General features: G+C 61.9%; 1 protein-coding gene across 4 annotated transcripts; it reads left to right on the forward strand.

The window, feature by feature from the left end:
- The first annotated feature begins 3,767 nt into the window (after positions 1 to 3,767).
- Positions 3,768 to 21,114, forward strand: PICK1 (protein interacting with PRKCA 1). 4 transcript variants are annotated; one of them, XM_084879183.1, is made up of 13 exons: positions 3,768 to 4,038; positions 8,449 to 8,546; positions 9,537 to 9,648; positions 10,455 to 10,583; positions 12,136 to 12,202; positions 13,524 to 13,613; positions 16,040 to 16,093; positions 16,493 to 16,555; positions 17,421 to 17,554; positions 17,843 to 17,935; positions 18,631 to 18,681; positions 19,675 to 19,819; positions 20,339 to 21,114. In XM_084879183.1, exons 2-13 carry the CDS (start codon positions 8,506 to 8,508, stop codon positions 20,605 to 20,607), a joined length of 1,248 nt encoding a protein of 415 aa, XP_084735309.1. In that variant the 5' UTR covers positions 3,768 to 4,038; positions 8,449 to 8,505; the 3' UTR covers positions 20,608 to 21,114. The 4 variants fall into 4 exon arrangements, with proteins under 4 accessions (XP_084735309.1, XP_084735308.1, XP_084735310.1 ...); XM_084879182.1 differs by lacking the exon at positions 3,768 to 4,038 and adding an exon at positions 6,999 to 8,153; XM_084879181.1 differs by lacking the exons at positions 3,768 to 4,038; positions 8,449 to 8,546 and adding an exon at positions 8,642 to 9,417.
- Positions 21,115 to 21,863: the final 749 nt, after the last annotated feature.

A 21,863-nucleotide genomic window follows, 5' to 3' on the forward strand; every position in this document is an offset into this window, starting at 1 on the left:
TACATCAAAAAGGTTGCGGGTTTGATTCCAAGTCACACACCCAGGTTTCAAGTTCTATCCCCCGTCAGCATGCGTATGGGAGGCAACCTACCCATGCTTCTCTCCAACCCCTCCTCCCCAGCTTCTCTCTCTAAAAATCAATTTCAAAAAACCATAACTTTGGGTGAGGGCTTTAAAAAACGCATTTATAAACATCAGATCAACAAAGTATCATTTTAAAAAATCCTCCTTTACAAAAACAAAAGTTAAATCTAATTAAATAGTTACCGAGAAAAACATAAAATGTTACTGAGGTACAGCCTCTCCCGAAGATAGTTTGGCAGTTTCTTAGGAAAGGAAATATCTGCCCTGGCTGGTGTGGCTCAGTGGATAGAGCATCAGCCTGCAGACCAAAGGGTCCCGGGTTCGATTCTGGTCAAGGGCACGTACCTCGGTTGCAGGCTCCTCCCCGGCCCAGGCCTGGGTCAGGGCTCATGCAGGAGGCAACCAATCAATGTGTTTCTCTCACATTGATATTTCTCTCCATCTTTCCCTCTCTCATCCACCCTCTCTAAAAAAAGCAATGGAAAATATCCTCAAAAAAATACCCTCGGGTGAGAATTTTAAAAAAAGCAAAGAAAACATCCACTTGCCGAATGACCCAGCCACCACGCTTCTGGGCATTTATTACAGAGAAAAACACTTCGTGTTCGCATGGAAACATGCACACGATTGTGCACAGTAGCTTTATTTGTAATAGTCAAACATTGGCAACCACTAGATGCCCTTCAGAGCATGACTAGTTAAAAACCAGTTACAGCCGAAGCCGGTTTGGCTCTGTGATAGAGCGTCGGTCTGTGCGGACTGAGGGGTCCCGGGTTCGATTCCGGTCAAGGGCATGTACATTGGTTGCGGGCACATCCCCGGCAGGGGGTGTGAAAGGTGCGGCTGGTCGATGTTTCTCTCTCATCGACATTTCTGGCTCTCTATCCCTCTCCCTTCCTCTCTGTGGAAAGTCAATAAAAATATATTTAAAAAAAACACACACAAAAAAAACCAGTTAAAGACATGTTAAAAGATCTTGCCTGGGAAGTATTAACTCGCCCGCTAATTCACCAGACCTTGCTCCTCAGATGGCCACTTGTTCTGATCGATGGCACACGCACTTTCTGAGCGGCACTTCAAAACGTACGAAGAAGTGAAAAATGGGGTCTCTGAATGGTTTGTCTCAAAACAAGAAAAGTTCTATTGGGACAGTATCCACACATTACCTGAAAGATGGGGAAGTGTATAGCTAACGATGGACATTACTTTAAATAAAGCACTATTGATGTTTAAAAAATAACAGCCCGCCCAGCCCACCGAGCTCCCCTCCATGACAAGGAACTAAGTTGCAGGGACAGAGGGGAAGGAGCCGGGTCACGTCAGTGAGTAGCTGACAGTCAGGGGCGTGGTGGGGGCAGGTCTGTGTCTGGATTGTGGGGAATCCACAGAGCGGATGAAACTGCACGGAACACACACACACACACACACACACACATGCATGAACACTCGTGCAGCCTGAACCAGCTCTGCAGAAGGTGCCAAGGCCAACTTCCTGGTTGGGGAAAGCGCAGTGGTGCTGTGAGACGTCACCAGTCGCCACGGGAGGGTCTATGGTTGCAACTTCCTGTCCATCTATAATCGTTTGAAAACAAAAAGTAAGACAGGAAAGGTGACTGGACGAGATTGAAGAAGATTCCAACGTCTTGCTTGGAAGTGATGAGGCCGGGACCGGAGGAGGGCATGAGGGCGGGTTACGGCTGGCCGTGGGGTGGCCACCGTCATCGGTGAGGCTGGGTGTTGGGTAGAAACCTCTTCTCTCTAACATCATACATTCGAAAAGCTCCCTCATAAAGCGTAAAGCCGAAACCGGTTTGGCTCAGTGGATGGAGCGTCAGTCTGCGGACTGAAGGGTCCCAGGATCGATTCCGGTCAAGGGCATATGCCTTGATTGCAGGCACATCCCCAGAGGCGGGTGTGTAGGAGGCAGCTGATCGATGATTCTCTCTCATCAATGTTTCTAACTCTCTATCCCTCTCTCTTCCTCTCTGTAAAAAATCAATAAAATATATATTTTTTAAAACCCATAAAACATAAAAAGGCGATAATGCGGAGAGTCCGCCATCCACTCGCCTACGGAGATTCAGTATCATAAAGAACCAGGTTTGGGAATGGGGGTGGGGTTTGGTAAGGTATGTACACATATAATATCTTTAAAAGAAAAAAAAAGAAAAAGAACCCAGTTCTTCGTTCTTCTCAATTAATGTCTCGATTCCATTCGGTCTTGATCCATGCTCCCCCTCTCCCCCCATCACAGGCTTTTGGTGAAGTTTGTCCAGAGGCTTCTAAAGCAGTGAGGAGGGCAGAGCGCTGAGAGCAGGCGAAGCTCCTGGAGAAGGGGGGCATTGCCCCCGATAGCAGGGCTCATCGTCACGCTCTGGGTGGTGGTCACCGGTCCAAGGTGGACAGCCAGAGGGGCGCAAAACAGAGAACCTGACACGGGTGGATGTCGAGGGCGGGGCCGGGGCAGATCGGAGGCCCGGGAGGGAGAAGGCAGTCACGTGTCCATCAGGTGGCAGCTCCCATGGGGCTGGCGTGGCTCAGCACCCCAGACCATTGCACGGCCGCGGGGAGGCCGGAGGCCGGAGAGGCCCAGGATCTGGCTCTGGGCCTGGCTCTTCCAGCCCCAGGTCTGGTGCCCACTCTCCGGTGCCCCCGCCTCTGCACGGTCGCTGAGGTCCCACCGTGCTGGAGAACTCCAGACCAGACAGAGAAAGAGGGGGGATGACGGAGGGTGAGCATAAGAGCAGAAAAGGGAGAGAAGGGACTAGAGAGCAGAGAGCCGGTTCCTCTGCAGACAGCACGCTGCTAGGACGGAACAATCGGGCTCTGTCCCTCTCCTCCACCCCGTCCCCTCCCTCCCCCCCGCCCCAGGCTCCCAAGCTTTCATCACTGACCTCACCCAGCCGCAGAGCGCTGGGCCAGGGGGAGGGGAGGTCAAGGGTCAGCCCATTGCATGCCAAGCAAAGCCAGGAATAGAGCTGCTTTGGAGGTGGTTGGGGGGGCGGGGACTCAGGGCCCCATGGAAGCCCACATCCCACCTCTGGCCAGAGGCAGCCCGGAGGCGGTTGAGAAGAGCGAGAGAGCTGCCCGGTACCCCAAGGGCAACGGGTCCACGGCTCCATCAAAGCTGAGAAGGGGCTTCTGGGAGTTTGCAGATGCCTCTGAGCAATGCCCTAGTCCTCCTCAGCCCAGTGAGTGGGGGAGGCGTCCCTGCCCCCAGGGACTCGGCCCCACAGACCCATCGTCCCGGGGCTGGCCCTCCCAGCCGGGCTCCTTCCGTCTCCCAGTCCAGCTTCCCAGTCACTCAGCTCCTGTCCCTGCTCCCGACTCAGGGAGGAGGAGATGTGGCTTCAGCCAGCCCACCTGCTCCGGCCTCTGCTGGTGTCACAGCAATAGTGAGGTTGCTGGGAAATAAGCAGAGAGTGCCACGCTGCTACGGCAATAGAAAACAATAAAGAGCGCTCTAGGAAATGAGGACAATTGTTTTGTGTGAAATAGTAAAGAAAGAGCACAGGGAGTGGCCGCTCGGGCCCAGCCCTGGCTGCACCGTGTAGATTAGACTGTCGCTGAGTGCTGCCTGAGGGACGAGGTGTGTGAGCCTGATAGACCCCACACTGCGGCCGATAACCGGCCTGCACTCCGGGTAACACTTGTGTGATGACACATGTCACTGATAGCCACCTGGACGGCCGTGGGCCAGGACCGGCTTCACACCGGTCCCCGGCGGCAGGCAGACATCCACCGTCCTCCTGGTCCACCCCCACGCGCCTCCCTCCACGCCGGCCGGCAGGAGAACGGCCGAACCCCTGATCGTGACACTTCCGTCGCCCTCCTTCCGCTGACTCAACACAACCAGAGGGCCAGCCGCCCAAAGAGGGATCCGCCGCTGCCCGCAGAGGACCCCACTCTCCCCCGGGGACCCCGTGAAGCCTGAGCCACGGCACCAGGAGCCCCGTGAGTATAAAGCGCTGTGTGATTTGCAGCTGCGTGTTCGTGCGCGGCGTAGCCTTCACTGTGTGAATGTGAGGTCAGGTGGTGACGCCGGCCCTCGGCCCCGCTGGCTTAGAGCAGCCTCTTCTCCGGCAACCCCTTAATGTCCAGACACCTGCCCGGTTAAGCTCATCTCAAGGGACTTGGATCACGCCCATAAACTCTACTCGGACGAGCTCCCACGAGCCCACAATCCTGCCCCTTCCCCCGGGGCTCCCGTGAGAGTTCCTCTCCCCTGATGCTCTGAAGTGGGAGGTTGTTACCTGGGTTTCCCTGCCTCTCCCGCTCGCCCAGGACCAGACCCCGTGCTCCTGTTCTCTGATTGACACGCCTGTGGAATGGACGCATGCAGGCAGGGCGAGCCCCACCTCTAGGGGCGCCGGTGAGCTTCCGGGAGACAGTGAATGGCAGCCTCGCCCCAGGCTCCTGGTGAAGGCCCAGGAAGGGCCGGCGGCTGGCGGTACCGTCACCATCGGTTTGACTTAAAACCCACGCTCTCGATCTCTATGCTGATGATTGATTGAGCCAAATTCCACCCGCCTACCCCCGGTTTCTTGACCTTTGAAGGGGCTGCGAAGCCAGGGGTGAGTCAGGCCTGGGGCTGCAGCCGCGCTGAAGGGCAGGCGCGTCAGACACCGCACGGCACACGGACACCAGCCTCACCCATCGCCCACCGACTCCGGAGACGCGTGGTCTCCCCAGCCAGCCCCGAGCTGGGCGGGTGGGGCCAATGGCAGGAGCGGGAAGGTGGGGGTGGCGAACAGCTCATGCAGCTCCAGTCCTCAGGGGTGTTTCTCGGAATGGCCGCTTGGTGGCAGCACGTCCCCAGGAATATGGGGTTGAGGGGCAATCTTTTGGCCATTGAATCTGAAGCTCAGGAACTGAGGGAGGAAGGATGGAGGAAACTCAGGCCCAGACAGAGGGTGGGACTGGCCCAGGGTCACACAGGCCCAGTGAGAGGTCACTGCCTGCCTGGAGCAGAGCCGGGGAGGAGGAGGAGGAGGAGGAGGAGGAGGAGGAGGAGGAGGAGGAGGAGGAGGAGGAGCAAGCTTGGAGAGTGAGGGCGCCCTGGAAGTGGGTGGATGCTCTCACCCCAATTTCAACCCCTGGAATCCTGCCCATCTGGAAGAAGGTGCTCAAACCTCCCCTCTGAGACCCTTGTTGACCACCCTCACCTGTGACTCTGGCAAAGGTGGCAGTTCTCCCCGTGCTCCCACCAGCACTTGGGTGGTGACCCATCACCCTGTCACTGTGCCCATTGTCTGTCATCACCCCTCCCCTGCCACAATGACTTCCTGAGAACAGGGTCCGGACCGTGCACCCCTGCTGCCTGTACCACTGTGCCCTCTGCCTGCCCCTCTGCCTGTCACCCTGTCCCTCTTTGTGGCCTGGGCACCACCAGCACTTCCGTCAGGACTCAGCTGAGATGTCACTTCCTCCAGGAAGCCTTCCCAGCCTTTGGCTCCTGCCAATGGGGAGGCCTCTGGGGCAGGATAGTTGGTGGACTGGAACAGGCCCCCCGAGTGTACACAGACACTGTGAATTCTGAGCCTCTGACAGTGCTCCATGGAGGTGGCCCTGCAGCCGCCCGTGGAGCTTTCTAGATCCCCCTTCCCCAGAGACTCCACACACAGGCAGTGACCGAGCCTAGGACTCTGCACAGGAGACACCTCCCTGCGGAGCCTGAGGCAGGGTCCGACCCTCTGGAGGCCCTTTCAGCGGGCCACCGGCCCCGCCTCTGAAGCAGTCGGGGAAAATTATTATAATGAGGGGACAATGAAAACCCGACACCTGTGCCTGGTGAGTCACTAACAAAACACGCTCCCTTTAATCTCCATCCTTAGAGCTGCCATTCAGGAGGGAGCACCATCCCTGGTTTACAGATACCCAGGGCTCAGAGGCAATGGGTGATTTGCCCCATATCCCCCAGCTGCAAACCTGCAGGGCCGGAGTTTGGTCTGGGACGTGCTGAGGAGGCAGAGCAGCAAGCTGTGTTAAAGCTCCTGGGTTTGGAAATTGCTGTTTGCTCACGACCACAATTCCAAAACTCGGGACTTATAAACTGGGTCTTATGTCCCAGGGGCCTGGCGATCCCCGTGGAGCCAGCTCAAACTACTGACTGCCACCGTCCCGGTTCAGGCCCTCGTCATCTCGCTCCCTCTCTGTCCATCCACGTCCTCTCCTCCCGGGTCCGGAGAACGTCCCATTTCATCTAAGGTCACAGCTATTTTGATGCACTTCATCCTCAGCCAGATATTGTCCCGGGTTCTGTGGGAGATCAAAGGGCAAGACCTGCCGCCGAGGCTCCCTGTCCAGCCGGGGAGACAGATGCTTACTTTGGTGACGGGACAAGCCACCCCAACTCTCTTTCCTCTCAAATAAATTCGTGGTCCCAACCGCACCCTTTAATTGGCTGGAGCATGTTCCAGGCTGTGTGGGCTGACCCTGGAGGCTCCTCCACTGACAGCATAAAGCGGGCCAATATTTTCATTCTTTTTTTATTTTTTATTTTTATTTTTTAATATATCTTATTGAATTTTTAAAAAAATATATTTTATTGATTTTTTACAGAGAGGAAGGGAGAGAGACAGAGAGTTAAAAACATCGATGAGAGAGAATCTTCAATCAGCTGCCTCCTGCACACCTCCCATTGGGGATGTGCCCACAACCAAGGTACATGCCCTTGACCAGAATCGAACCCGGGACCTTTCAGTCCGCAGGCCGACGCTCTATCTACTGAGCCAAACCTGTTTTGGCAATATTTTCATTCTAACAGGCATTACAAAGCAACCTGGTTTTCTTTTTTGTCACGTGACCCCTATTGATGGAGACCTAGCATCTCATGGGAGGGATTAAGAGGAAGCCTAAGAGGAAGTCGGTGCCTAAGAGGAAGAGAGACAGGGTCAGGGTGAACTTTAAAATCCTGGGAAGGTGACCTGGGCTGCAGAGCCGTGGGTCCATGGGAAGGTTGTTGCTATTGTGCCATCTGCACATCTGATGGGGCTCAGATTAGCTCCCTAAGGAGTGGGGCGGGGCTCCCATCAGGCTTTGGGATACTACAATAGGATAATCATCTCCCGGCACCCCTCCCTCTCCCTACACCCCTGGCAGGGAGGGAAGGAAGCTGGGCAGGCCTGCGGCCATGCTTCCTGGGTGAGGAGGAGGCCAGGGCTGTGGCTCTGGGAGCACCAGCCCCCTGTGGGGAACCCGCTAGACACGGCAGCAGTGGCAGCAGAGGCTGGCGGGGAGATGAGATTCGGTCTCCTTGGCTGGGAGGCACTGATGGCATTTCCTGGCCTCATTGGGACCCCAGGGGGCTGCTCCTCAGGGCTTACAAAGGGGATGGGGTGTGAGAAACCTCTCACCAAATACCATAGCAAGCATCTGCCTCGGCGCTTAGCTTGCACGTGGGGCAAGGAGGCATATAAAGAGGAGGGAAGGTAACTTGTCCAGCCTGCCCACAGTAGACCTACGGAACACAGGTGTGCACGTGCTGAAAGGGCGCTGGAGGAGACGGCAGTCTCCAACTCAGGATCTGAATCTTAGGCCACATCTTAGATGGGTGTTCCTGGGTAAAATCCCTTCCCCTCTTCTTGCATTTAGGCTCCTGGTTTGCAAAACTGGAGTTAGGCTGCCGTCATTGTAGTAGAGGAGTCACAGCAGATAGGACTGGGCGCTGGAAATGTGGAAGGGTTTGTAGGCCATCGGACTTCGCCAAAAGTCTCCCCAACCAAGGATGCTCCCGTTGCCCCAGCAACCGCCCTGCCGGCGTGGTCCCCGGCGTCCCGCTGAGGATGCTGGGAAGAGCCCTTCCCTTCCCAAGATGGCGGCGGCCTCTGGGCAAGGGGCGGGGTCGGGCGCCGCCGGCCGGTCTGGACCTTCCCTCTGTTTCCGCTTTCTCCGGCTAACGGCGAGCTTCCGTTCACACCGGCTCTCTTTCCTGGTTCCGGGAGCCCCGGGAGCCAGGGAGGGGAGGGTTGCCGGCGGGGATCGGGGCGAATACCCAGAGAGGGAAGCATGACTTCCGCGTCCCCCGGAAGTGACGCGACAGTCGCGGCCGCCGACAGGTGGAACGGCAGGTGGGTTCAGGTGCCAGCCTGGCCCGCACCGACTGTGGGGCCGGCGCTTCCGGGGACCACAGAGGCTGCCCCCGAGGGCCTGGACACTCGTGGGCGGGCTCTGGGGCCTGCGCCCATCGCCCTGGCCTGGAGTCCCCCCCCCCTCCCCGTTCTTAGTAAGAATCACCTCCCCGCCCGCCGGGACTCCCCCGCCCCGCGCCGTCCCGAGGGGAGGAGGCCAGGGCTGCCCGGGCCGGGGAGGCATCTGGGCACTTCGGCTCCCTAAGCCCTACGCCCTTTTCTCTGCCGGATCCAGTTCTCTGTGCCCCTGCCGAGCCGGGTAGTTCGCCCGCCCACCTCAGCTTTCGGAACCATGTTTGCAGACTTGGATTATGAAATCGAAGAGGATAAACTGTGAGTACTTTGTTCCCCCAGGTCCCCCAGATCCCCTTGCTTCCCAGGCCCACCCACCCGTGCTTCCCAGCGGACCAGTCTTGTCCTGGAGCTGAATGGACCCTTCCCTTCAGAGCGCACCATCCCGGGGGCGGGGACTCAGTGACAGGCCATGAGGGCCCTGCCCAGAAGGGCCTGCTGCTGGGGGAGCAGAGCAGCCGGGGCAGGGGGTCAGGGAGGCTTCGAGGAGGGGAGGGCAGTTGCGCCAGGTTGGAAGGATGAGTGGGAATACCAAGCAAACTGCCTTCCCCGGTGTAGACAGTTAGTGGGACAGGTTTTCAAAAGTTCTGCTCCTCCTTAGGAGACAAATCCTCCCTCGGAGCAAGGACTGGGTCAGTGCCTTTTGTGTCCTCAGTACTTTGTAAGGTGCTCGGCGTGTGTAGTTGTCAGCACACGTTTGTTGGATGAACGAGTTAGTAAATGAGAATGTTTACTGCAAAGCATAAGTAAGTGCTCATTACTGAGCGGTAACGAGCAGAGCAGCTGAGAGATGGGCGGTGGGTAGTTTGACAGGAGTCTCCCCAGAAGGCGAGGCCATCATGTCCCATATGTCTCCGAGGAGGGGACAGTCTGACCAAATCTCAGGGCCTGTTTTTAGGGAGGCTTGCTATGGGCAGGGTTGGTGTCAAATGTCTTTGGGCACTTTCTTACGAGAACTCTGCTAAAGTTGCCATTTAGTTCATGTTGTTGTACGGATGTGGAAGCCGAGATGCAGAGCGGGTAGCTGACCCAGTCCCAAGCAGATCCATGGCACAGCCGGGATGTCATCCCCCATCTGTGTGACTCCCAGAGCCGTGCCCGTCCCGGCCCAGAGCTGTCCCTGTGGCCGAGGGTGAGAGCAAGGCGGTGCTGCAGGTGGAGCCTCTTGGGGCTTTCGGAGGCCCGTCCCCTTCCCCGTCCCCCCGTCACCCTTCCTCCGGGAGGCTCAGCCTCCGGTGCTTGCCTTTCCAGCGGAATCCCTACGGTGCCCGGGAAGGTGACCCTGCAGAAGGATGCTCAGAACCTGATCGGGATCAGCATTGGAGGAGGGGCCCAGTACTGCCCCTGCCTCTACATCGTCCAGGTATTGGGTGCTTCGCGGGTGGGGGTGGGGGTGGGGGTGAGGTCCTGGAGGGGGCGGGCCACCTCCTACTTGGGCATGACCAAGGCAGGTTCCTTTCTCTACTCTGCAGAGTGGCTCCTCCTCATTCTGGAGGTCTGCTCTCCTGGCCACCCCCTCTCCACAGGTCTGCCCTTGTCTTCCTCTGTGATTTCAGTCTCTTCTTTCCCTTCTCGGCACTCACCACATCTGTAATTGGGGGTTTGCTCTTTGGTGGTTCCGTATCTGGTTGCTTTTTCAGACTCTTTGTATTGTGAGGGCAGGGCCCAGCTTGCTTTGCACAGCAGTCAGCTCCTGGTGTAACACCGGACAGAGAGTGGACCCTCAATGAAATGTCGTTACTGAATCAGCAAAGCTGTCGGCCTTTGGTACTCGCACAAGTGAAGTGTAGTGGAAAGATACATAACATTGTCCTGAGTTCAAATGCAAGCTTCTCTGCTTATTAGAAAGTTAATTAACCTCCCTGGCCTCAGTTTCTTCACCTGGAAAGTGGGTATATAAAGTATGAAAAGGTGAGCATCTTCAGGTTGCTGGGAAGATTAAATAAAATGATGTAATGCAACGTCTGGCACACAATAAGTAGTCATTAAATAGCTACTGCTGTTTTTACTTTAAAAAAAACAGTAACATGTTTTGATTTTAGAGAGGAAAGGAGAGGGAGAGGAGGAGGATAGAGGCCAGGACAGAGCCAGGCACTATTGGGGTGAAGGGAAGGACTGGCTCCCGCTGGGTGTCTTCTCAGCACTCCCCTCCCCCCTCTGCACCCCCAGGTATTTGACAACACGCCGGCAGCCCTGGACGGCACCGTGGCAGCTGGCGATGAGATCACCGGTGTCAACGGCAGGTCGATCAAAGGAAAAACTAAGGTGGAGGTGGCAAAGATGATCCAGGAAGTGAAGGTAAGGCTGCCCGGGAGCGGGCCCTGCACCAGGAAAAGCACTTCTGAGGCCCGGCAGGCTGGCAGGCTGGCACAGAGGCCAGCCTATCCCTGCCCCTCCTCAGAGCATCAGGGTCTGGGTCACCCCCTCGGTTTCTCCTCGCTCGCTCAGTTGGTACTAATTGTGCTGCAGGACTTGGTCTGGGCCTTGGCACGAGAGGGGCACCAAGAACCGGAGGTGCCTGTCCTCGAGCTGCCAGTGAGCCAGCAGCCTCAGAGCCGGCTTCAGGCTCAGTGTGTCCCAGTCAGAGCCGAGGCTAGAAGTCCCCGGGGAACTCACCTGGTTCAGAAGATGCCGGCTAAGCCGTGTGGGCCTGGGAGGGAGGCAGGAGCCCCCTTGCCCGTCCCTGATGGAATTTCATTCCGGCCGGTCCTTCTGGGCTCACAGGCCCCAGGGACCCCTCTTGGCTCCAGGGCAGCTGCTGGTCTTCTGTTCCTCGGCCACAGTCCCACGCTGCCTGCTCCCTGCTTTCCCTCCGCCCCCGCCCCCACCCCTGCCTGCCGGCTGCTTCGGCCTTGGCCCCTCCGGAATGGCAGGCGGCCTCCCTCGGAAGCAGGCGTGCAGCCCTTTTGCCGCTCCCAGAGACTTGCTGCTGGTAACTCTGGGAAGCGAATGCCATGAAGGAATCGCGAAGCGGGGGATGGTTTAGAAGTCAGAGTCGAGGTTCCCGCTGTAAACGGGGCTTGGCTGAGTTCTAGCTCCCTCGGCCCATCCAGACCTTCCTTCCCCTCCTTCCGAGTCTTCAGGACCGGCCCGGCATCCCTTCCAGTCCCTTTCCCGCCTCAGCCAGTGCCTCCTCCCTTTGTCCTTTCTACCTCCCCTCACTTCTCCCACCTTGGGGTCCCCTCCTCACCCCTCACCACCGCTCCTCACCACACCGCACCCTGAGGGGGTCTGGTACATCCACCAGACTCTGCCCACAGCCGCTCAGTCTGGTTTCCATCCAGGACGTGGTTTGGAAGTCCCGTCTTGTGTTTGAACGGGTTCAGTCCCAAGTGCAGGGTCTTAAGATCCCAAGGACGAGGGAGATGTGGTGGCCTCGGGGTCAGGGCGGCTTCTTGGGAGAAGTGGCACCTCTCTCCAGTCGCTAGGACTGTAACCCCCGTGTTTGCATCGGCCCGGGGCGGCCCCTGCGCAGCTCCTGACATTGCAGCCCCGGGCACAGAGCAGGTGCTCAGTCGCGCTGGTGGAGGGTGGAGGGGCGGGAGGAGGGACGATGCCGGTGCAGGGAAGACGTGCTGTGTGGGGGCAGTTCTGCAGCAAAGGGTTGGAGGTGGGGGAGGGCAGGGCACCTGCTCCGGCTGGAGCTCGGCGTCAGACTGCCAGGCTGTGGGCTCTGACAGCAGGGACCGTGTCTATCCGTCCCTGCCGATCCCCCAGGGCCTGGCCCCGCCCCGGGCCTGCAGGGCTGCCCTCAGGTTCTCTCAGGACCACAGGCCCGGGGACAGGCCTCCCTGGGGACGGGCTGGGGGCCCGGGGACTCCTCCTCACTCGGCCCGCCATGCTTCCGCAGGGTGAGGTGACCATCCACTACAACAAGCTGCAGGCGGACCCCAAGCAGGGCATGTCCCTGGACATCGGTGAGCCCCCGCCCCGTCTCCTCACGGCAGTGCCCGCAGCCTCCTGGTCCGCGCGATAGCTTTCTGACCAAGCGCCCCCAGGCTGGCAGCCTCCTCCCCCGGGACTTTGTAAGCCAACCCTCAGCTTCCCGCAGCCCAGGGCTCAGCCTGCCAACAGGGAGGGCGCCCGCCCTGGCCTGCATCCCCCCTGCCCTCGGCCTCCTCTCCCACCGCTTCTCCCGGGAGCTCCGGTCTGACCTGGGCCTCAGGCCGCTCCTCTGCCCGGCGTGCCCAGGGCCTCAGGCCGCTCGCTCCTCTGCCAGTGCGCCCAGGGCCTCAGGCCGCTCCTCCGCCGGCGTGCCCAGGGCCTCAGGCCGCTCCTCTGCCCGGCGTGCCCAGGGCCTCAGGCCGCTCGCTCCTCTGCCCGGCGTGCCCAGGGCCTCAGGCCGCTCCTCCGCCGGCGTGCCCAGGGCCTCAGGCCGCTCCTCTGCCGGCGTGCCCAGGGCCTCAGGCCACTCCTCTGCCGGCGTGCCCAGGGCCTTAGGCCGCTCCTCTGCCAGCGTGCCCAGGGCCTCAGGCCGCTCGCTCCTCTGCCAGCTGCCCAGGGCCTCAGGCCGCTCCTCTGCCCGGCGTGCCCAGGGCCTCAGGCCGCTCCTCTGCTGGCGCGCCCAGGACCAGGTGCCCTGCTGTGGGCTGGGCCTGTGGAAAAGTCAGGACTCACAGGTCCTGGCAGAGGGGAGGTGCTCTGGGCCAGCCACCTCATTGCAGACAGACCGGAGACCCTTCGAGGCTCCGAGCCCCTGGGTCGACACCCCCCCTCCCTGATTTCCAGGCTCCAGTCCAGCACCCTCCCCTGTTCCCTAGGGCCAGGGCAGAGAGGCCAAGGGCAGACTGAGCCTGTCCTGGGTCCTTCCTCTGAAGCCCTTTGTTCCCGCCCTGGCCGCCTTCCAGGGACAGGTGTGCACCGTGTTCCCCAGAGTCAGTGACAGCCTGGGGCCTCTGCTCCCCGGGACCCCAGGTCGGGTGAGGAAGAGGAGCAGAGGCTCTCAGGGTCCAGCCCGGCACCAGGGCTCTCGGTGAAGGCCGGCAGCACTCGGAGTGCCAGGCCTGGGGCTGAGCCTTTACATGGTTCCTTCCTCCAGGCGCCACGGCTCCTGAAGTGGAGAGCGACTAGGGCAGGGCCCAGTACCCCCCTGGAACCTCCCCACTCCATAGTCACCCACCCCCTCACCCCACTGCAGCCCCTCCCCCTTCTGCCCCGGTGCGGTCCCCGGAGTCGTGATGAGGGGCGGGGTCCCGGGGCCAGCTGCCGAGGCCCCTCCTGAGCCCCCTCTCTGTCCAGTGCTGAAGAAGGTGAAGCACCGGCTGGTGGAGAACATGAGCTCGGGGACCGCGGACGCGCTGGGCCTGAGCCGGGCCATCCTGTGCAATGGTGAGTGCCCCTCACACCAGCTCCCAGGGGGAGGGCATCGTGGTGCCCACCAAGCCATTGTGGGTCCCTCCAGCCCGGCCTCGGCCCCTGGGGCCGATGGTCGCCTCTCTGTCTCCCGAGTGGGACGCCGGGATCTCCCAGCTCTCGGTTGGGTGCCAGGAAGAGTCAGGCCTGTGGTCGCCAGGTGCTGACTTTGCTGGGGTCTGGTCTGTCTGTAAAGCGCGGGGCTGGCCTCGGGGGGCTCCAGAGCGGTGGTCAGGCGAGGAGGCGCAGGCGCAGCTCCCACCGGGAGACGGCACAGCAGGGAGGTGCCCCTTCCGGCTCCCGAGCCGGTGCCTCTGCCCCTGCCCCTGCCCCAGCTGCTCTCACAGAACCAGGCTCAGTGCCCCTGTGCCTCCCTCACCCCCTTCTCTAGCGCCCACTGCTCCCGCACTGCCCCCCCCCCCCCGCCTCCTCCAGGAGGTGGCGCTGCTGCCCTGTCTGAGCTTCCCCGCCGGCCCTGCCCGGGCGGGAGGGAGAAGGCCGTGTCTGCGCACATTCCCCGCACACGCGTGTGCACACGCTCCCAGGGCGGCCAGCGAGGCGCTCGGTCCCGTTCCTCCCGCCATCGCCCGAGTATAAACAGCGGCAGCTCGGCTGGACGAGGGAGATATAAATACCGACGGGAACGGTGGGCTCAGCTGGGCACAGCGGCCTCATTGGCTGGGCGTGGGGGTGGCGGCTGAGCCGGTTCCAAACGGCTTCAGAGTGGAGGCTGCTATTTTCGGCCGCTCGGTGTCTAAATTCCCCGTTACTGTAGTTACCATGCGCCGGGATGGAATTAGAACTGATTGTTGTGTTTTTCCCTGAACCTGGCAATTTCCCGGCCTGAAATAGGGTTTCTAAAATGGAAGCTGTCATGCTGTCCCATGACCCAGCTAAAAGCAACAGCAGCCTACGTGCTCCTTTCCCGCCGCTGGCCTGGCGCCGGGCCCTGGGAGCCGGGCCCTGGGAGCCGGGCCGGAGGCCGCCGGGGCCAGCGCCTCACGAAGACCTCCAGGTCCCCCTCCGGCCCCTGAGCCGAGCTTCCTCCCCCGACAGCCCGCCCAGCCGCCTTCCCTGCCCGGAGAGAGGCCGGGCGGCCCCTGCTGCTGCCTCCCCGCCCTCCAGGCCATAGGGATGGGCAGAGCACACCAGTGGGGACAGCCCCGCCATGTGCCGTTGACCAGGTGGCTTCATCTCTCTGTCCCCGTGGTTTTTCCTGATAAAACCAGAGGCCCAGTGCACGAGTTCCTGCAGGGATGGGGTCAGGCCAGCCCACCCTGATCGGGCTGATGGGGCCAGGACTGCCAAGGGGAGTGGCCATGGGTGGTTGGCTGGCCGGCCCTGCTCCCTGGTCCAACTCAAGGTTGAACTCGCAGTCGAGGGGACAATTGCATATTAGCCTTTTATTATATAGGACGAGGGAAGTAGTTCAGACCCTGTCTGGGCAGGGATGGGGTGGGGGGGCAGGGATGGGGTTGGGGGGGCAGCAAGCTACCGACAGGGCCCCTGGGCTGCAGGTGCTGCTGGGGGGGCATGTGCAGGCCTCATCCTGTCGGGGTGGAGGGTGGCACCCGCTGCTGGAGGAAGCCCCACACGGAACCTTCCTCATTGCCCTGCCCTGAGCCTGTCTGGAGCTCCCTGCCCCGTCCCCCTCTAACCTGAAGGCTGCCTCAGCCCTGGCCATCCACGCCCCGTTCCAGCCCTGAGGTGAGGCAGCTGCCCCTGTCACTGCCAGGCAGCGGCTGGCGATTGTCTGGCTCCTCCTTGACTGGGAGCCTCGAGGGCAGGCACGACTCAGATCTCATTCACCCAGGCTTCCTGGAGCCTAGCCCGGTGTCTGCACACAGTAGGTGCTCAATAAATACAAAGGGGGTCCTCAAGGCCTCATCTAACTGTAAGCTCTCCCTCAGCCCTAGCCCTTCCGGAATTCCTCCTGCTCCCCAGTCGCCCCCCTCTGAGCCGACCCTTTGCTCGGTGCTGGGAGCCACATGGAGCCTGTACACTGACCATTGGTCCACCATCTCCCACTGGCCCTGACGGCCTTCCTCCTCGGTGTGGGCAGCGCAGCCCGTGTTAGCAGGATGGGGGCGGGGCTGCTAGGCTGGCCTTGGGGGCTCCGGCTGTCTTTCACACGTGCCTTTGGAAGTACCTGTCATCACCCACCTGCCCCTCCATGTGCCCTGGACTCCAGGGTGGGGCTCATCTTAGGAGTGTTGGGGGGCCAGCCCTGCCTCCCATCCGGGTGCTCTGAGCTGTTTACAAAACACCTCTGAACCCACTGACCCTGAGTGCCCCATCCCCCCGAAGGACCCCGTTCTGTGCCGATCCTGCTTGTCCTCGGGTTGCCTCTGCCCCTCCCCCCTCGCTCCTGAGACCCTGACCCCCCCCCTCTGACCCCACAGATGGGCTTGTGAAGAGACTGGAGGAGCTGGAGCGGACGGCTGAGCTCTACAAAGGTGGGCAGCCCCGGCCGGGCCCAGCGCCTCCGAGGACGGGGCGGGTGGGAGGGAATGCCAGCTGAGAAGCTCTAGGACCGTGGCCGTTAAGACTTCTTTTTAAAAAGTCTTAAGACACTTCCTGGTTGTAAAAGTGACACCTACCCATAAGCGTTCAAGTGCAAGTGCGTGTAACGTAGCGAAGGCCCTGAACGGCCCACTCTCCGGAGAGAGCCTTAGGAGGCGCGTCTACCCCTGCCCTGCGGAGCCTGGCTCCCGTCCCAGGGCGCCCCGTGCTGGGCCGAGGGGGCTGTGGGAAAGCGGGTGCCCTCAGCAGGGCAGGCCTTGGGGGGTGGACTGGAGGCGATGTCCTGGGCCAGGGCCGCCCCCGTCACATGCCCCCTCGTGTGCCTCCCGCAGGGATGACGGAGCACACCAAGAGCCTCCTGCGGGCCTTCTACGAGCTGTCGCAGACGCACCGGGGTAAGGCGCCCCAAACCCATGACCGCAGGCACCCCCGCCCCTCCGGGCTCAGCGTCCCCGTGCCTGCAGGGGTGGCTGCTGTCCCTGGTCCTCATGCCGCGCTCATAGGCATCACAGTGCGGCCAGGGCCAGCTCCAGCTGGCACGGAGCCGCACGCCCAGGTGCTGGAAGGTGGCGGTGCTGAGGGCACCTGGCCAGCTGCTGGTCTGTGGGCACAGTCCCTGCCCGAGCCCCGCCGGCCCGTCTGTGCTGCCGCGCAGCCTACGAGGCCCTTCCTCCCGGTGGTCGCATTCGGGAAGAGAAGCCCAGGCATGGGGAGCGGTCCCACAGCTCCTGGCGAGCCGGCCTTAGGACCCAGGAGACCAGATCCAGACCGGCCTCTGCCCTCAGACAGCACCGCCCCAAGCCCGGCCCAGCCTCTCCGTGGCCTGGCCACTGGGGGACGGGGCAGCTCCCTGAGGGCACGGACCCGCCTCCCCAGCAGGTGGAGTCTGCTCCCTCCGGGTGTAGACCAGCTCCCTGGGGCGTATGCCCGGCTCCTCAGATCCCCGAGGGCAGGATGGAGCCTCTTTTCCTGCCCAGGCCTATTGGAATATGTATAACATTCGGGGGCCATACAATGCCATCCCCTTAAAAGTTAGCTGCCCTGTTTGGTCAGATATGTAATTAACTCACCCTAAGGCCTCGGCAGGCTGGACGTTCCCCATCCCTACGTGAGGGGTGAAGACCAGCTCCCGTGGGGGCTGACACACCTGTCTTGGGGTGTAGGCCCAGCCTCCATGCCCCCTCCTGGCCTCTCCCCACGGGCCCCTGGCTTCTCCTAAGCGCCAGCCGGGGCCGCCTTCAGGGCACACTTGTCGCGCAGCCTTTGGGGACGTGTTCTCCGTGATCGGGGTGCGGGAGCCCCAGCCGGCGGCCAGCGAGGCTTTCGTGAAGTTCGCGGACGCGCACCGCAGCATCGAGAAGTTCGGCATCCGGCTGCTGAAAACCATCAAGCCGGTGGGTCCCGCGGGCGCCTGCCTGGCCGGGGGAGGGCAGAGGAGGGACACGTGTCATGCAGTCGAGCACCTTGACCTCGGCCAAGGGTGACCTCCAGGTGGCTTGTGCTCCCTGCTCCCCCACGGGGTCTCAGCTTGCCCTGGCCTGTCTGCTCATCCTTGAAATGGAGCAGACCATCAGGCAGCGCCCGGAGGCTCTGACATTCCGTGTCCACTCTTCTCTGTCGCCCTGGCCACCCTGACCCCTGCCTGAGGGGCCTGAGCATCGTCCCCTCCCCCCTTCCCGCAGATGCTGACGGACCTGAACACGTACCTCAACAAGGCCATCCCCGACACCCGCCTCACCATCAAGAAGTACCTGGACGTGAAGTTCGAGTACCTGGTGAGCGCCTGCGGCTCCGGGGAGGGCCGCTCTGCCCGGTCTGCAGGAGGCGGGCCAGGGCCTGGGAGGGCTGGGCATTGGCGGCCCTCCCTCTGGACCACTGGCTCCCTGTCACTGGGAGTGACGGGCTGGACTAGTCCGTGGTGGTGGGGTGCTCGCCGAGGGTGTAATGAGCTTTACGTTTCACGGTAACTCTGCGGTCCGGCGGAGCCGAGGGAAAGGCTGCGTTAGGCGAGCGGGGGCTCCTCGCTGCGGCAGCCTCTGGCGGGCCGAGGCAGCGAGAGCCTGCGGGTCCTCCAGCTGCGCAGCCACCGAACCTCATCCGGTGGGCCTGGCGTTTGGCACATGGCGGGCTGCCCCTCAGGCCCTCCCCACCCTCCCAGATGAGTGCCCTCCCCTGTGCTGCCACCAGGGACCACCCAGCAAGCGTCAGCCCGTGTGGGGCTGCCTCCCCGTGCTCCGAAGCTTCCCTGGTGCCCAGCCTGTCTAGCCAGGAGCCTGCAGGCCCGGAGCCTGCGCCCAGCCTGTCCAGCCAGGAGCCTGGCACCCAGCCTTTCCCAGCCAGGAGCCTGCAGGCCCGGAGCCTGGCAGGGCTGCTCCCCGGGTGGCCTAGGAGCCCTGTGGCATGTGGCATGGGGACAGGGTGGGCATCCGGGAGGTGCAGCCATCTGACAGCTGGCTTCACTGTCCTGCAGTCGTACTGCCTGAAGGTGAAGGAGATGGACGACGAGGAATACAGCTGCATTGTGAGTGTCACGGTGGGCGTGGGGGGTCACAGCCCTGGGATCAGAAAGGCTGGGGGGCACAACCTTCCCTGCCTGCCTCACAGCGCCCCAAGAACGTCCTGGGTCTGTCAGGACGCCAGCTGGGTCAGGCCACCTGGGAGAGGCCGGGGGGCTTGGCCGGGCTCTTACTCCTGGAGACTTGGAGCTGTCTCCCCGCCTCGTCCCCCCCGCCCCTCTGCCCCTGCTTCCTGTCCCCTCCCCCCCACCGCCCCTGCTGTGTGAGGTTCCTGCAAGGAAAAAGGGACTTTCTTCCCTCCTGAGAGGCCTTTTTTATTTTTTAAATCTGTAACTTTTTAAAAATATATATATTTTATTGATTTTTTTACAGAGAGGAAGAGAGAGGGATAGAGAATTAGAAACATCGATGAGAGGGAATCATCCATCAGCTGCCTCTTGCACACCCCCTACTGGGGATGTGCCCGCAACCAAGGTACATGCCCTTGACCGGAATCGAACCCAGGACCCTTCAGTCCGCAGGCTAATGCTCTATCCACTGAGCCAAACCGGTTTCAGCTGTAACATATTTTTAAAATAAATTTTTATTGATTTCAGAGAGGAAGGGAGAGGGAGATAGAAACATCAATGATGAGAGAATCATTGCACACCCCCGACGGGACTGAGCCCACAACCTGGGCATGCGCCCTGACTGGAATTGCATCTGGGACCCTTCAGTCTTATGCTGACACTATCCACTGAGCCAAACCAGCTAGGTCTAAGTCTGTAGTATTTTTGATACTGGGATCTCTCTTATGACTCAGTGTTCTTTTATTTAACGAGGCAAGGGTGTGTTTTGTTTTGTTTTCTCATGAAGCTGTAACTCGGGCTTCTCAACATCCCTGGCATCTCAGAAGTGAGGGCCCTGGGAGCTTGGAAAGGTGCCATGTGGTGCCCCTGCCCCGTCCGCCCCCGAGCAGATCCCGCCCCGCCAGGTGCTGATGTGCCCTCCCCACCCAGGCCCTCGGGGAGCCCCTGTACCGGGTCAGCACCGGCAACTACGAGTACCGCCTGATCCTGCGCTGCCGCCAGGAGGCCCGTGCCCGCTTCTCCCAGATGCGCAAGGACGTGCTGGAGAAGATGGAGCTGCTGGACCAGAAGCATGGTGAGGGCCCGGCGGGCATGGGGCCCAGGCCATGCCTCCCTCAGCCCGTCCGTGCACCATCTTCTCCCCATTTCAGAGCTGGGAAAACTGAGGCCCAGAAGGGAACGTTTTAACCTGACTGACTGACGTCCCAGAGCCAGGCCCTGCCATGCAGTGCTTTGTCAGACCCAGGATGGAGCTGGCAGGAGCACACCCCCTCCCCAGAGCCCGGACTGGGTGGGACTGGACTCCCTGGGGTGCAGTACACCCCCCACCCTGGCAGGGCTCCTCTGTCCCCGTGGGAGCTGGGGGCTGGGTGCTGGCAGGGCTCCTCTGTCCCCGGGGGAGCTGGGGGCTGGGTGCTGTGCGGGGCTCCTGTCCCCGGGGGAGCTGGGGGCCGGGCGCCGTGCGGGAGTGGGCAGCTCGAGGCCCAGGCGGTGCACATGGAGCCCAGGGCAGGGAGGGGCCCGGGCGGGCGGGGAGGGCCCACGCCCAGGCAGGCACCGCCCACTGGTCCTCCCCACCCCCCCTGCCGCCCAGTCCAGGACATCGTGTTCCAGCTGCAGCGCTTCGTGTCCACCATGTCCAAGTACTACAACGACTGCTACGCCGTGCTGCGCGACGCCGACGTCTTCCCCATCGAGGTGGACCTGGCCCACACCACGCTGGCCTACGGGCCCGGCCCGGACGAGCTCACCGACGGGGAGGACGAGGAGGAGGACGAGGACCCCGCGGCCAGGGCGCCGGCCCGGGAGGCGCGAGGGGCCGCCGGGCCCCTGGACAAGGGGGGCAGCTGGAGTGACTCCTGAGGGCGCCCCCTGCGGGTGCGGATTTGGGGGGTCGGGTGAGAGGGAGGACGAGCGCTGGGAGCGGGGGCTGGGCCGCCGCGCACCAGGGGGCGCATAAAGGCCTGCTGGCTCGGGGCCCTGCCTCCCGCTCCTCTGTCCTAGCTCAGCGAGCCCGGGCCTCCCAGGCAAGGCCACAGGCGCGACCTGGGCCTCGGGCCTGGCCCTCCGCCCTCCTCCCCTGCCCCGGCCAGGAGGCCCGGCCTCTGGACCTGACCCAGGAAGGCGCGAGGGCAGAGGGCTGGCGGGGCAGGAGGGCCAGGGCCCGTTCCTGAGGGCACCTCCGCTGGAGTGGGGGCTGGGGGCGGACAGTGAGGCTGGGCCAGTGCCTCGCGTGCACCCTCCCCCAGGCTGGCCCGGCCCATCCACACTCACACCTCGGCGGCCTTTATTTATTTTATCCCAGCTCAGCCACTTCCCCGGGGAGGGCTGGCCGGGCCTGTACTGAATAAACAAACCAGATGGAGCCGGGCTCTGCAGCGGCCTCAGACCCGCCTCTCCTTTCGCTCCCCTTTGCTCTCCTGGTCGCCTGCGGGTGGGCAGCGAGGGTTTCGGCCCTTCCCTTCCCGGCCGCATGGCCTCGTCCTCACAGCGGTCCTGCCGGTGGCACCGCGGCCCCTCATAGGGCGCCCGCTGAGGCCACACTGGACAGACGGGGTCGAGCAGATCTGTCCAAAAGAGCAGATCTGTCCAAAAGGCGACGCCCCGCCTCCCCGCCTGCTGTGTGGCGCCCCTCACACCCGCCCTCACCTGATCCTCAGGGCTCTGGCCTTGAACTTGGCCTTGGGGGGTGGGCAGGGCAGACACCAGGTCAGGAGGCCCTGAGGCCCCAAGGAGAATGTTAAAGGTGCCCCGGTCGCTCCAGGTGCCCCTTCTGCAGGCCCTGGGAGGAGCCCAGAGGAGATGCCACAGAGGACTGTGTGTCTTTGGGGGGGAGCGGGTAGGAACGGGGTACCCTGTTCCCTGCCTCACCTGTACGGCCGGTGCCCCCTGCGGGCCCAGTGTGGTGCTGATAGTGTCCTGTTCCCTTTCGGAGCGCCTGCAGGACGGTGCCCCACGCGGGCGGAGACCCACCCGCAGGCGCTGTCTGCTGGGAGCAGGGGGAGGGACGGGCTGTCACCGGTCCATGTGGGTCCCTGGAGCTGCCGCCCTGCACACCTTTGGAGGGGCAGCAGCGGGGCCCAGGGCAGACGAACGGCAGCCTGGGGTCCAGGCGGCCC

Source organism: Pipistrellus hanaki (assembly GCF_964339955.1).
Source record: "Pipistrellus hanaki genome assembly, chromosome: 3".
NCBI classification, from domain to species: Eukaryota; Metazoa; Chordata; class Mammalia; order Chiroptera; family Vespertilionidae; genus Pipistrellus; species Pipistrellus hanaki.

Excerpts from the sequence above, each read along its gene's own strand:
- PICK1 (XM_084879181.1), top strand. The coding sequence starts at position 9,347 with ATGTCATCCCCCATCTGTGTGACTCCCAGAGCCGTGCCCGTCCCGGCC. Across the intron at positions 10,584-12,135 it reads AGATGATCCAGGAAGTGAAG|GGTGAGGTGACCATCCACTA; the intron begins GTAAGGCTGCCC and ends ATGCTTCCGCAG. Across the intron at positions 19,820-20,338 it reads GCTGCTGGACCAGAAGCATG|TCCAGGACATCGTGTTCCAG; the intron begins GTGAGGGCCCGG and ends CCTGCCGCCCAG.